General features: G+C 36.1%; 3 protein-coding genes across 3 annotated transcripts; all 3 read right to left on the bottom strand.

The window, feature by feature from the left end:
• Window positions 1-24: 24 nt before the first annotated feature.
• On the bottom strand, window positions 25-4,102 carry LOC133861263 (uncharacterized). Its single transcript, XM_062297009.1, has 5 exons — window positions 3,843-4,102; window positions 3,206-3,745; window positions 1,292-2,536; window positions 1,136-1,206; window positions 25-573 (listed from the first exon to the last, which is right to left on the bottom strand). The coding sequence occupies exons 1-5, from the start codon at window positions 3,945-3,947 to the stop codon at window positions 243-245; spliced, it is 2,292 nt and encodes a 763-aa protein (XP_062152993.1). The 5' UTR covers window positions 3,948-4,102; the 3' UTR covers window positions 25-242.
• A 1,395-nt stretch (window positions 4,103-5,497) lies between these two features.
• Window positions 5,498-7,463, bottom strand: LOC133861275 (NAD(P)H-quinone oxidoreductase subunit T, chloroplastic). The gene is made up of 2 exons (XM_062297023.1): window positions 7,059-7,463; window positions 5,498-6,119 (listed from the first exon to the last, which is right to left on the bottom strand). The coding sequence occupies exons 1-2, from the start codon at window positions 7,397-7,399 to the stop codon at window positions 5,696-5,698; spliced, it is 765 nt and encodes a 254-aa protein (XP_062153007.1). The 5' UTR covers window positions 7,400-7,463; the 3' UTR covers window positions 5,498-5,695.
• Window positions 7,464-13,139: 5,676 nt separating this feature from the next.
• Window positions 13,140-14,188, bottom strand: LOC133861545 (zinc-finger homeodomain protein 2-like). Its single transcript, XM_062297329.1, has one exon. It carries the CDS (start codon window positions 14,028-14,030, stop codon window positions 13,341-13,343), a length of 690 nt encoding a protein of 229 aa, XP_062153313.1. The 5' UTR covers window positions 14,031-14,188; the 3' UTR covers window positions 13,140-13,340.

Below are 14,188 nucleotides of genomic sequence, written 5' to 3' on the forward strand. Positions count from 1 at the left end.
ACACTAATAATAAATAATGAACAATGGAAAATAAAATTATGAAGCCTCAAATGACATTTTCATGACAAATTCCATGCTGGACCTATTGCCAATGCTACAAAGATTTGCTGGTCAGCCTACAATACTAATTCACAATTAAACACAAAAGTTCTGTATTGCACCTATTTCTAACACCAGGAAAATTTGCTGGTCAGCCTACAGTGCTGAAGCACAATTATATACAAAGCTATACATACAATTTATTATTTCTGTTTTTTGATGAACTTCAGAGTTTTTATCTTTTTCTTCCACCTCAAAACTGCCATTTTCAGAGATCTCCGATTACGATATCTTTGTCGATCCTTCAACCAGCCACTATAATCCTTCCCTCGCTTGCACTCTATGAAATCTGCTAGATCATCATAATCAGATAATTTTCGGGAGCCTTCTAATACACAATTCAGGAAGATATTCCCATTGCAGGTTTCCACCGTTTCCTCCTCTGTTCCATCAATAGACTCCTTCATTTGATTAAGGATGGAGACATTCTGTGAAGCTTGTACTTGCTCGTTTTCCATTATTTGATGGAAGCTTCTGAGAGAATCAGAGGTAGAAAGAAAAAAGAAAAAAAAGTTTTTGCCTTGAGAAAGAATAACAATATTGCCAAAGATCTATGCTTAATGACAGTGCTCCATTCTTGGTGAGGCTGATAAATACCGAGCAAGCATATCACATTGATTTTTTTCCACCCCACAAAACTGAGCTCTACTCGTTTCACAACACAGATTATTATTATTAGGACAAGGTATGTATCAATGCATTTGGATGTATCCTTTATTTTGACAATAGCATGTGTAGTAATATTTATTCCACTAGTACCTAACATTATGCTTAGTCGGCATAATTTCCCGGAAAAAACTTTCCAAAAAACTAGATGCGGTTAGTTCTTTTTCTATTTGGAAACTCACATGTTTCTAGCATAGTATAAATTTTGCATGCTCCCAAACACTAGCCAAAATAATGGTTCGTCATAATATGTCCCAATTCAAAAGCATAAAGCAATCATTAAGACATTAGATGCATGAACTCGCTGCGTTACATGCTCAACATGATTACCAAAAACCATGCTCATATGATGGAGACAATAGTCATGTACCTTAAGTGAAGCGTCTGAATCTTTCGAAATCTTGATGCAACTCTTCTACTAGATTTTTGGTCCACCAAGGGCTGCAACATTTGCCAAAAGCTTCAAGGAATGAAATACAATACCAAGTAACTTGATAAATTTATACCAGGAAAAAATGAAATTCACCTCTCGAACTTCATCATCAGATAATTTTGATGAAAAGGCTTCTAATCTGGTTGCAAGTAATGACCTTAGTGCTAACAAATCACCCTCTTCAAAGACAAATAGATTCATCAGTGCCATCATCACAGATATGCAGCCCTTCACTAAGAAATTAAGCCCACTATTAAAGCTTAGAGACAGTAAGCCTGAAAAGTGCAAAAGCATCCACTTGGACTCATTATGCCTTGCGTTAGTTTTCATCATGTCACTCAAGAATCTTTGAACTGGTAGACAGATATTGAATTGTCGGAAACGGCGAATAATACCCACCATAAAATCATATTGCTTACATGAGGATGCATTTTCCAAGGTTTTCAGACATCCTAAATTCCCACTATGCCTTAAACACCAAATAGCTTGCACCAATGAACTACTCAATAACTTCAAAATGGAAGCAAGAAGATAAATATCTTGGGAACTTGTCTCCCCCTTTTTATACAATACAGTATCACTAACATCATCTGAAAAAGCTCTAAGTATGATACAATCTAAGATTGATAAAATCTCGTCTCTGCATAATTCATCAAAAACATGTTGATTCTCTTTCATATACAAAAGAGATCCAGCCACCAGGTCAGATTTTGTCCCAAAGAACATATTGTGCAAGTAAGAGTCCCACAAATCGTCTGATTTGGAAACTACGCGATCAATTTTATTTCTTGTAGCTTGCTGAATATAAGAGTCAAAAGTCGGCTGACTTCTCTCAAGCATACGCAGATTGGCAGAAGCTTTAGATCCGATGGGATTACCATCCATCTGCAAACTAGACATGTGTCTGGTGTACAAGAAGACGGACCTTTCAAATGCTGTAAGGTACCAATCCATAAGTCTAAGATCCGGCCTCAAATTCTTAGAAGCCATGCCAATACCAATGGCTTCAGATACCAATGAAATTACATGGGCCTGAAACATCTTTGGTGCAGAAAGCATGATGGGGTTGAGAAGCAATGATATGGCTGAAGTAAGGCTCAGTTCAGGAAATCTACAACCCTTGTCATGCTGCCAAACTAAACTGTTAAAGAAATTATCAAAAGCCTGCTCATCAGAAACCGATAGGACAAAATGAGCAGAAACCACCTCCAGCACACTTCCAATATCACAATGACTAAAATGGCACGTAAACAGCACTTCATTTTTGGAGGAAGTAACATCAACTAGCATAAGGTACTGTCTCAATGATCTACTTGTTAGAAGCTCGTCTGCCAAAACCTGAAGATAACATTTCCACGTTAAGTTGTGTATGGCTTCAACAAAGCTCTCATAAAAGAAGCTACCTGGACAGGAAGGTACAGAAACGTGGAAGGAAAAGAAAAAGATGAAAGCTTTAGATGAAGGATGCATATCAATCTTGAAAACATTTTTTGCTTGAAACGATAACCCTCAATGTTCAGAATCAAGTGCGAACCACAAAGCTAGTAATGCAGATTTACAAGAAGCACAGAATGAGAACCAGGATATTTGCAATTAATTGGCATACAAGGAGGAAAAATATTATACTGAGCAAACTAGGAAGGTCGTAAATAGCAGCACTCAGAGCACCAGCAACACCAAGCCATTGCTATCCACAATTCCACATATTAAAAGTATCAGCAGCCGATGAATAACGAAAATCAAATGAAATTCAATTTCTCAAATGCATCGTTCAAGCAATCAAACAATACCCTAATCCATCACGATACCTACAAATAATACTACCATGTACGTGCAGAGCAGCGAACCCTGATTCGAGGAATATGATATTTCGTGCTAAAATAATTCTCAACATGACAGGCACGCAAATGGATTAATGGAACAGCATCAAAATCAATATATTTTGATGTCTTTACAAACAATGGACCCAAGCAAAAACAATGTGAAGTTGGAATGCTAGACGATTACCTCGAGCAATGCACAAAGAAACGGTCGGCACGGATCAGAAGGCTCTAGAAAACACAGGGAAGCTGCGAAGTCCTCAGCTACGGAGGTCGTACAACCACCATCACCGCATTCAAGCGAAACCGACTTCTCGAAGCTAACACAACTCCTCCTCTTTCTCCTCTCACTCTCACTCTCACTCTCACAGTTTCCAATAGCGTCCAAAGAAATCAAAACCTTGACTACGAAAAGCAGAACCCGGCCTTTCTCCAACAACAAATTCTGGTCGCACGCAACCAAATTCAAGATCACCATACAACACCGCAAGAGCAGGGTTAGTTCTTCCACAACGCCGGTACGCATGTCTGTGCCCGAGTAGCTAAGTTCGTGTAAATCAGAGAAAAAACGCTTGAATCTGCGATCGAGTTCTTCGAATAAAATGTCCGAGAGTTTATGCACGTCTCTGAAATCCGCTTCAGAAGAATTAGACCGATAAAACGGTTCGGTTAAGGACAGGTGGAGCAGTAGGGAGTAGATGGCTTTCGTTAGTGGCGGCTTCAGATCCTGAAATTCAAGAAAGTGAAAAGGGCAAAAAAAGGAAAAATGTAAGTAATACAAGAGTTAGGAACTAACTGTATAGAAAATTGAAAATTTGTAGCACCTCTGGGGATTGAATTGCGGAAATTAGGGCTCGGAGAGGAGGAGGAGGAGATAGGGTTTGTTTGGAGGGCTTAGAGTGATACTTCTTGATTCTTGTGATACGCATCGCTGGAACGCACACAGAATCTAACCTAATCTAATAGACATGCTATTTTGATTACAACGGGTAGAGATGTGTTTGGCTGGAGGAGTTTTGATTTTCTAGGCGGGAAAAACTCAGAGAAAGAGAGACGCATTGCTGACGAAAGATCGGACATCGGATTTTTTTCTTCTTCTTTAAAGTGGACATCAGATTGAAAAATGCTATTTACAACTCCCTTGACGACTTGACGTGGTAGTCGTTGAATCTTGATTTTTTTTTAAATTATTTTTTCGAATTTAAAAGAATTTAAACATGTGAATTGTAAGAGACTATTTATAAAATTTATTTTGATAAGTAATTGAACAGGTGATTGTATGAGACCATTTATAAAACACATCTGACTAAATAAGTAGGTGAACATGTGATTGTAAGAGACCATTTATAGAACCCACCTGACTAGATAAGTGGTTGAGAAACCTGATTTTTATTTAGTCAGGTAAGTCTTATAAATAATCTCTCACAATCACTTACCCTAATTCTCTCAAATTCTCGTAGATAATTTAAGATGATCATCATCAATTGTCAGTAGTAAGCACCGAGCATTCTACTACCTATCCTTACCCTTTCAAAAATAATAATAATAATAATAAAAAAAAAAAAAAAAAAAAAAAAAAAACTTTTAAGAGTAATCGAACCACCTTTATTTTTTTCATATATACTTATATAAATTTTTGTTTTTATATTTTTTTATTGTAATTAACACGCATCCCAATATGATTATTGTTGGCATAACATTAATGATTTCCGTCAAAATTTTGGATGAAAGCTCAATGCTTAACCTATTTGTTAATGTTTCTTACTACACGAAGCTTTCGGTCACTTTTTATATTACATTAAGATATTTACAAATAAATGAAATTCTATTGAGTGATTTTACATTTTTCCAAAAAAAAAAATTACCCAACCTCTCCCATCACCTGTGGATGATTGACAACTACCAATTCAACTTTTGGGGTAGTTACACTACTCTTGGAATCCCTCCGAACGGCCACTCCAAGGGGCTTCAAAAGTGGTCGCACCCGCCCTTAAACCCATTGAGAAGTTGTACCACTTACGGTAAGCCATCTGGTAGCTGTTACCACCAAATCGATCGTGTGGTGGAGTGACACCGACTAAGATGAGAAGGGTGCAAAGTTTTTTTTTATACTGGTTGTGCCACTTCATGGCACTTTAATTATAACTCTGTTACAAAAGTTATAAGACTTTGTTTGTTTTGATTTAAAACATTTTTTAGAGATGATTTTTCTTATTTTTCAATGTTTGGTATATTTGAAAATCTTAGTCAAATCACAAATATTTTTCGGTTAACATAAAAAACCTTGTTTATGTTGCATAAAATAGTTTATTTTTTATTTTCATAAACTATTTTTTGACTTTAAACTTTTCCTTCTCACAATTCATTTTTTGCTGTCGTCGAGGTTGCCAGCCGTTGGAAGTCATCAGCTTCTAACTTCCTTTTGCCACTCGGCTTCAATGTTGTAATGACTGGGGACTTTTTTGTTCAATAAAGTTCATTGGCAAAAATAAATAAATAAATAGATTATAACAATCAAATATACAGAACAACACGTACATATAAAGGTCCCAATTACACGTAAAATTATGTTTAATTAGCTATACATATTTTATGATTAGCAACAAATTAAAGCCTTCAATGTACTGAGAGGTGGCTAGCTAGTAAATAGTAATAGTAAAAGCTATTTTTCACGAGTTTAGTAGTATGGTGCTTTAAAGAGAAGCACGTAAATGAAGCAACAAATGGCAAAAAGAATAACGAAAACATCAAAGCTGAGGGCTGTCATTGCTTGATCACTGAGCTCCATGTTCGTTCCCACAAACCGATCAACCGGTTCCGGCATGGGTGTATAGTTCCTTAGCTCTTGCTCGTAAGGATCCTCCAGTTTCACCCTCATTTTCTCGGCTTGGCGGCTTGCAGCCTCCTGAGCAAGCGTCCAATCATAGAACCTACGGCTTTCTTCGTCGCACAACACGTCGTACACTTCTCTCAGCTTCATAAACTTCTCCGAAGCAGCTTTTAGGGGGAGAGAGGTTGTGTCTGGATGGTACTCTTTTGATAATCTCCGGTAAGCGCCCTTGATCTCTTCCATATCTGCATCTACTCGTACTCCTAAGAACCTGATATTTAATCCCAACAAGAAAGGAATTCTGTAGTTAATTCGATCTGTTGCATCTTGTGATTAATTCATGAGTATCCAATATGGACCATATAAAGCATACAGATATTCACAGTCTAAGTCTTACGAGCTGTTCAAGTACAATCTTAACTATATGTGTATAAGTGTTTGGTACATGCATTTTCCTTTCAAGTCGGTTTTTAAAAGCAAGTTCTATATAAGATTTGTATCATTCGCTCCACAGCCGATGTCCATGGCGACCTACTTTATTGACACTAACAAGTAACAGGGATAGAAGAGGGAGGACCAATATAGGCCATGGCCCCTCAATTTTTAAGAGCAACAAACTTTTAAGGTAAAAATAAAAATAAATAAATAGCTTATTGACCCCTACCAACAAATTTTTTTGGCCATAACCCTTTCCTATAATAATTTTTTGCTCTGTCCCTGGACACTAATCCACTAACCTGATGATAGTTATTTCTTTTTTGGCAACCACTCATATATCGGTATATATTCAATGACTTAATATCATGCTTATATATAACATCAGTACATTTTAATCCAGTATGTAAGTTATCTATTAATCTGTGACTCAACCACAAAGTCGCAACTCATTTGATTTCTTAGTCGACAAATTCTGTCTAATACCATATTCGGTTACGGTGACTGTCTGATACAGTGATACTAAATTAAATGATACAAACTTTGAATAGAATATACTTTTAAAAATCGGCTTGGAAATGGATGATGTTTAAAAACTTATATACACTTAATTAAAATTGTATTTAAGCCATATAAAAGCTTATATATAATCGTAACAATTTTATAGCAGCAATAAATATAAAAACATTAACATAGAAGAACGCGAAGAAAGCGCGCAGCTGTTGAAGTTGTCAAAGCTGCGCGACAAAATTAAATAACAAAAGCAGAGACTCACTGGTAATGAGAATCAGATTGGTCGTTGAGCAAATCAGCAAACTTGTCACCCATGACACTCTGCTCGTCTTGTTCATTGAGCTTTTGTTGTGTTGACTGCCGAGAAGTAGTGCTTCCTCCAATCCAACCTTCATCTCCGGTACCGGAATGGAGTCTTGGATTGACCTCTCCCGGTGGTGGTCTTGGGCGTTTGCGTGGGCCTTGTGATGCAAAGACGCGCAGACCGTCACGGTTTCTTGTTCTCGCTTTTCCTATTGTTGGGCGGTCTTCTCGTGGATGACCGCCGTTTTGGCCTCTGCGTAGGAGAGAGTATAAAGCCTGAGGAGCTGTTGCGGAGGCCATGGGAGGGAAACCAAAACGGTCAGGTTTTTAGAGGTGGAGTAGACGAGCTCTCGTGACCGCTTGTTTCTATGGTCGGGATTTTATTTATTTATTTATTTATTTTTCTTTTTATAGATTTCTATGGTCGGGATTTGATGCCAAGAAAAAGAGAAGGTTGATATTCATTTTCATGAGAATACTCACTACTCACTAGAATGTGTGTTTTTTTTTAAAAAAAAAAATTGTCTTTTATTATTTATTTATTTTCATTTTTCTATTTTTGTTTCTATTTCCTTCTTCCTGTAAGGACCTTAAAAAGAAATACAAAAAAAGTACAAGTATCGATAAAATTATAAAAAGTACAACTAAATAAGAATTTAGAGCAAAATAACTACAAAAATTAGATCAAACAGGCAAATGATGTATATGAGTGATTTGCATTAGTTTTCCTAATTAATACAAGTTTATAAAAATTGAGTAACACCTTTAAGCCAATTTTTTTTTCTTTTTTGGGGGTCAAGGAAAAGTACGTTCAAGGTGGTAAAGTAAGGGTTCATTTGGATTTGTGATTTCAAAACGTGCAATCTGAAAATATAATTTTAAAAAACGAAATTAAACGTTTAGTAAAATTTGTAATTTAACCTTCAAAATCGTCAATTTTAAAAAACGCATCAATTTCCTGTGATTTGAAATCGCAAATCTTTATATATTTTCAAATTGCAACTTTTTAAAAGTTCACTTCTAAATGACTTATTTTTTACTATTTGTTTCGAAATCATGCTTTTAATCTATAAAATCGCAGTGCTAGACATACTCTAAAAACGATGTAAGAATTCAAGTGAATCAAGTGATCTTTAAAAGTGTCTCATTGTATAAATTATCGTGCACGTGCTTTAGCTAAATGGATCGTTTCTCATTTAGTATTTGAAAGCATTTTTATAGGTTTTTTCATTATCTCTTATATTCAGATCAAAAATGAGAAAGTTCATATCTTGTAAACTTTTTTTTCTTATTCAATTTAAAAAGGAAGAAGAAGAAGTGATCTTTAACACGCTCGTGAAACAAGTAATGACAATGACTTTAGACAAAAACGGGCACGCATCGCATCAGATCGAGAATAAGAAAGTTCATCACCTGTAACCCTTTTTTTTTACTCAAATTTTTTTTTTAAAAAAAAAAAAAAAAAAAAAAAAAAAAAAAAAAAAGGAAGAGGAAGACTAAAAAGAAAGAAGAGAAGAAGTGATCTTTGACACGCTCGTGAAACAAGTAATGACAATGACTTTAGACAAAAACTGGCACGCATCACATCGGATCGAGAATAAGAAAGTTCATCATCTGTAACCCTTTTTTTTTTACTCAATTTAAAAGAAAAAATTTAAAAAAAAAATGAGGAAGAGTAAAAAGAAAGAAGAGAAGAAGTGATCTTTGACACGCTCGTGAAACAAGTAATGACAATGACTTTAAACAAAAACTGGCACACATCGCATTGGATTGAGAATAAAAAAGTTCATCACCTGTAACCTTTTTTTTAACTCAATTTAAAAAAAATAAAAATAAAGAGGAGGAAGAGTTAAAAAGAAGAAGAGAAGAAGTGATCTTTGGCACGCTCGTGAAACAAGTAATGACAATGACTATAGACAAAAACGCATGCAAAATAAAAGTGTCTTGTAAACAAATTTGTGGACAAGGAAGGTTTCTTTTAGCAGCATTCTGATTTCTAAGAACAAACGGAGGAGACCAGGAGAGGCCCAAAAAGCATTTCAAGCTGAGGCCCATCTCAACTTTTAGCCACGCTACTAAGCTCGTTCCTAACTTTCTACTGAGTGAAGCCCAAAACTAAAAGATAAAAACACCTTTATAAATTCTCAAAAAAAAGACAATTACATTTATAAATTCAAATATATATATATATATAATAAAAAATAAATAAAAATCCACGGTCCATGGTCCACGGCCACTGCCGTGGGTCACCAATTCTTTTTTTTTTTACCTAAATTTTTTATAAGATTATTTTTGCCATTTTTCGTACATAGAAATACATTGCAATTTTCTTGTAGTTTTGGGAGGCCCAGTCAAGGCTTTGAAGATTTGGGTAGACAAATCTTACGCTTAAATTCTTTAATAGTCACCAACCTAATAGAGTTCAGGAAGGGCAAACCAAGCTAAGGCATTGTTCTATGTCTAACAAGCATGTGCACATAGTGGCAAAGCTAGAAATTGATCTAAGGGTGTGGAATCCATATGTTCGTCTTAAAAAACAGGATTATAAGTACATTCAATGGACTAATTAAAATAGGTTTCCTCTGTTTCTATAGGACCCCGACCTTTAATTTGGATTAAGTATACTCTAATTGATATAAGTGGTGGGATTAACTCCAAGTATTAAAGAGGTAGAATTTTGAACTTTTAAGATATTCATGTGTTGCTCGAACGTTTGAAGTTGGATCTATAAAGCTCAATGTTGGATCTCGAATGTTAGAAGTTGAATTTCAAACTTTTAATGTCTAGCTGAAGGTACTTTTAAGACACCTCAATCTTTTAGACGCGCATTAGAGGCTTATAAATAGGGACCTTCCACCCCTTAAAAATTTGAACTCAGAGAGAGAGAGAGAGAGAGAGAGTATGTTTAGACAAAAAATGAGCTCTCTTGTAGTTCTATCTCTCAAGAGGAGGTAATTCTATTAGCTAGAGTTCGATTAATTTGTTTGGAGTGTTAGCATCTTATCCCACTTATTAGCTTCTGTTAATTTTGTTTATGAGGTTTAGATAACCTTAGCTTGTAAATATAGGTTTTGGGTTTAACATGGTAGGGTTGTTATGTTTTTAAGACAAGATTAATGTTGTTTAACCACTTAATTATGTTAAACGTACTTTCTTGTGCATAGAGGTGTTATTGTGGATTAGGACAGTGTCAAGTGTCTTAAAAGAAAGCCTTAGATTGTATTAAATTAGGAAAAGTTTGGACCTTTGTTAGAAATTGAGATTCTACTCGATTACTGAATGTTCAGTAAGGTTAATGAATGTTCGGTAAGGTTACCAAACATTTGATGGTTAGACAGAATGACCATTTTGCCCCTAGTACCAAGACATATGGGTATTTTTGTCTAGATCATAGTAGATCCTTTAACATATTTGGAGATTAGAGGCTGTCTAGGTGTTATCCGGTGGAAAACCACGACCAATGTGAGTAGAACTCACACGGTTACTTGTTATTTAAATTTTTTACATGACATTATTATTATTTTATATCAAATGTGCATGCTTACAACTCACATGAAATGCATTTTAGAATGATATGGACTCCACTTTTGTGAAATTGATTGATGAATAATAAAAAAAGATGAAATATGTGAATTTTGTAATTAAATACATGCATTTAAAAGATTGTGAAGAATTACATCATATGACATGGTACACCATGTAACGAGATAACGATCATAGGCTATTATTATACAAGTTAGCCATCTGGTTAAAGAGATTTACATTTATTGTTTAGCATTGAATTAATTAGTTTTATAGGTGACTGATACACCATGCACGCATGTGGTCACGACTATAACATTGTTAGTTGTGTGGATCACCTGGGGTTGGACTTGGCCAAGCTACTAACAATGATGGTACATGGTAATATTTGGGACGCCGGTATTGTACTATTTGTCCCTTGAGACACTAACAACTTTAGTAAGAAGAGGTTAAGAGTTTGGATAGATCATATAGAGTTAAACTATGACATGTTCACTTTAATCTTGTGTATTGCACTCACTAAATTATAGACTTGCATTTGTATCTTTCTACCTGTAAAACATGTTTTGTTTAATAGTCAGCCTAATTGGTGATGACGAAATCGAAGGGAAACGAACCATTTTTTCCCGAAGGTTTTGGAGGGCTTGGCCCAACTTATTTTTTAGGAATTGAACCCAGGATTGTCAGACCTTTTGATGACGGAGAGAACGCAGGAAATTGAGTACTTTCTAGATTTGTGTTTATTTTATTCAGTGTGTCTAGAATGAGGGCCCTCAAATTGATTATGAACCTGTTGTTGAGGTTATTCAGGATTGTGATCTAACTTATAATAACTTTGACTAGTTAAACTTTTGGTCTAGTTTAACTCATTTAATGCTTTAGTACCTTCAGACTTAATTTATAATATTTTTCTTTTGACTTGATGATCAGTCTTAAACAGAAACATTGGATGATTATTTATGTTATGACTTGATGTTTTTAGTTTTACTCTTGTATTTATCTATGGTGGAATGATTAGTTACTATCTCTTTGTACGACAAGTGAGAAGTCTTTCTATGTATGCTCTCTTATGAGAGTGCAATGTTTCACTGTGTTTTCATTTTGATTGCCCAAATGAAATTGGAGAGTGACATGAGATGAAATAAATTGGTAGTTAATTTTTCTCATGGCATTACAGTTTCAAACTATAGCAGCTTCCAATTTTTTTTAAGAAATTCAGAAAATAATCGGATTATTGCGACATCCAATCTCACTTGCTCTTATAAAAATACAATAATACAGATTATTTTACTTTTGAATGATAGAAGTCACTCTTTTATTATTTTTGTGTTCATCCAAGAATGATATGTCTTTTAAAATTACCATTTGATCAAAATTTAATAATGATCAATCACAAACTCGATAATTATTTTAAAAGCCACATCATTTTTTAAGAGAAAAAAAAATGATAAAATAGTGACTTGTAGTTCAAGCACTGCTTCTATTCCTAAGACTATGGACCAAAATAAAAGAGTAATGTTTCTTGCACAACTCTTACACAGTTTTTACATAATTCTAACTATTTTTTTTTTTATGAACAATCATTGGATTTGTTTTCCTACGTGTACCATAAATATTCAATAATTAAACTTTAAAAAGAGTTGATAGAGTTGTGTACGAATTATGCAAGAAAGATTACTCAATATAAAAATATCCTCGTAAGACAACAAGATTTAATGCGGTCCTAGAAACATTCAACTAACTCCCACATGCAAACCGTACCACACCCATTGTTCTCCATACAAGAAAACCACCTTAAACGGAAAGCCACCAAATCCTTGGGGGACAAGCTGATCGATGAATACTAAAAAAAATTAGCAAGGAAATTAAACACTTCTTTCTCGCCAACAAAACTCAATTAAGTAATCAAGTCAAAATAGGGATTTGAAGCAGATTCTTCAACATGTCTCCCCTTGACTCATATCATATAATGATCAAACTAATCTTTCTTTTTTAATCACGTACAACAATCCCTCGCACACAAAAAATAAATAAATAAAATTCAAATTCCAAGTATTTCTTTTTCTGGCATGCCACGATGGTTTCCTAGCTTCCTTCCAAACAGCATTCTGGTTGGAACGAGGGCTAGCTAGCTTTCTTGATACCAGCTCATGAGGAACAATATTCATGCATTGGCATGGCTAGTTGAATGACTTTTAGCCATTGACATTACATATACATTTATATACATTCATGATACCAAAGTCAAGCAGACGTCATTTTGCCATGCATCCTTGACAGCAATTCTATCTAATCTGTGTTTTTTTGCCTACGTAATATTTTTATCAGATTCCTTATCGCTTCAGTTTCAGACCATGCAAAAGCTAAAATGATAGTCTTTTTGGTCCAATCAACCAAGTCTTCAGAAAACAATGCCCATATTTTCCCTAAAAATGTTAGCATTAAACCATATATCAATGTTGAATAATCAAAAGTTAAAAACCCACGAATATGTTTTCCTGTAAACCTCCGAAATCAGAATGCTTCGATCTCTTCAAGCAAGAAGCCCATTTCCAATATTAGTATTCATCACACACTGAAAAGATACAACCCAATAGATTTTGACAAGCACTGGCTCTTCTCATTTGCTCATTTAGCCCTAAATCAGATTCAAAAACTAAAAATTAGTTAAAAAAAGAAAGAAGAAAAGAAAGTAATTATAGAAAAATAAAAGGTGCAATTAGACTCCAACAGGCTGTGGTGCCGGAGGCGACTGTTGCGCGTCTTCTCTGCGGCGGTGAGCATTCTTGTTGTTGTGCATCCACACTTTGAGCACGTTGCGCTTGACGCCGACCTCGGAGCAGAACTGGTTGAGCTCCACGTCATCGTGCCTCTGAATCCTCCACCCGATCCTCTCCGCAAACTCCAGCATCTTATCCTTCTGCTCCTGTGTGAACTTCGTCCTGAACCTCTTCACACTGGCCGTCGGCCCCACTCTCTCCGGCGTCTCCGACCGTCGATCCCCACCACCGCCACCATAATGATGATGGCGATAGGCCACGGCGGGCCCCGCATTGTACAACAACATCGTCGTCGGCAGCCGAGGAGAGTGCACTTCCCTCCGGTGGAAGTTCCGGTGGCAACCACAGGCGGCGCACGTGAGCGACTCGCGAGGGTCTCCTCCGCCGCTTGGCATGAACTCGCCGCAGCCATCGCTGGCGTGGCCGCCCATGGAAGCCGCGTGGTTCCGCATGCACTCTTTGTACTTCCCAACGGTCTTGACGGTCGCCTTGGGGTTCATCACCACCGGTCCACCTGCTTTGTCGAACCGGCGAGCGGCCTTGTCCTCCTCCACGACATCGTCGTCGTCGTTCTCCTTCCCATTCTCGCACTTGGCTACGTGTTTGTAGGGTATCACGCTTAAGTCCATGAAAAATAAAAGGGCAAGAGTTTGGGTCGGTTGGTTTAAGATAATGGGAGGGATTAGGAGAGGAGGATGTTGCGTCGTGCTAATGCGGAGAATTGGGACAAGAATTTAGGGGAAGCATTTGGTTTGTTTTTTAAGAATGGAGAAATTCCCAGGTTGCA

The sequence above is a fragment of the Alnus glutinosa genome, chromosome 2, assembly GCF_958979055.1.
Source record: "Alnus glutinosa chromosome 2, dhAlnGlut1.1, whole genome shotgun sequence".
In the NCBI taxonomy this organism is placed as follows: domain Eukaryota; kingdom Viridiplantae; phylum Streptophyta; class Magnoliopsida; order Fagales; family Betulaceae; genus Alnus; species Alnus glutinosa.

Bases quoted from the DNA above. Each gene is read 5' to 3' on its own strand.
- LOC133861263 (XM_062297009.1), bottom strand. From the start codon at position 3,947: ATGCGTATCACAAGAATCAAGAAGTATCACTCTAAGCCCTCCAAACAA. The intron at 2,537-3,205 runs GTAATCGTCTAG...TGTTATCTTCAG, and splicing joins TTCTTTGTGCATTGCTCGAG to GTTTTGGCAGACGAGCTTCT. The intron at 574-1,135 runs GTACATGACTAT...TGATTCTCTCAG, and splicing joins ATTCAGACGCTTCACTTAAG to AAGCTTCCATCAAATAATGG.
- LOC133861275 (XM_062297023.1), bottom strand. From the start codon at position 7,399: ATGGCCTCCGCAACAGCTCCTCAGGCTTTATACTCTCTCCTACGCAGA. The intron at 6,120-7,058 runs GTGAGTCTCTGC...ATTAAATATCAG, and splicing joins CAATCTGATTCTCATTACCA to GTTCTTAGGAGTACGAGTAG.
- LOC133861545 (XM_062297329.1), bottom strand. From the start codon at position 14,030: ATGGACTTAAGCGTGATACCCTACAAACACGTAGCCAAGTGCGAGAAT.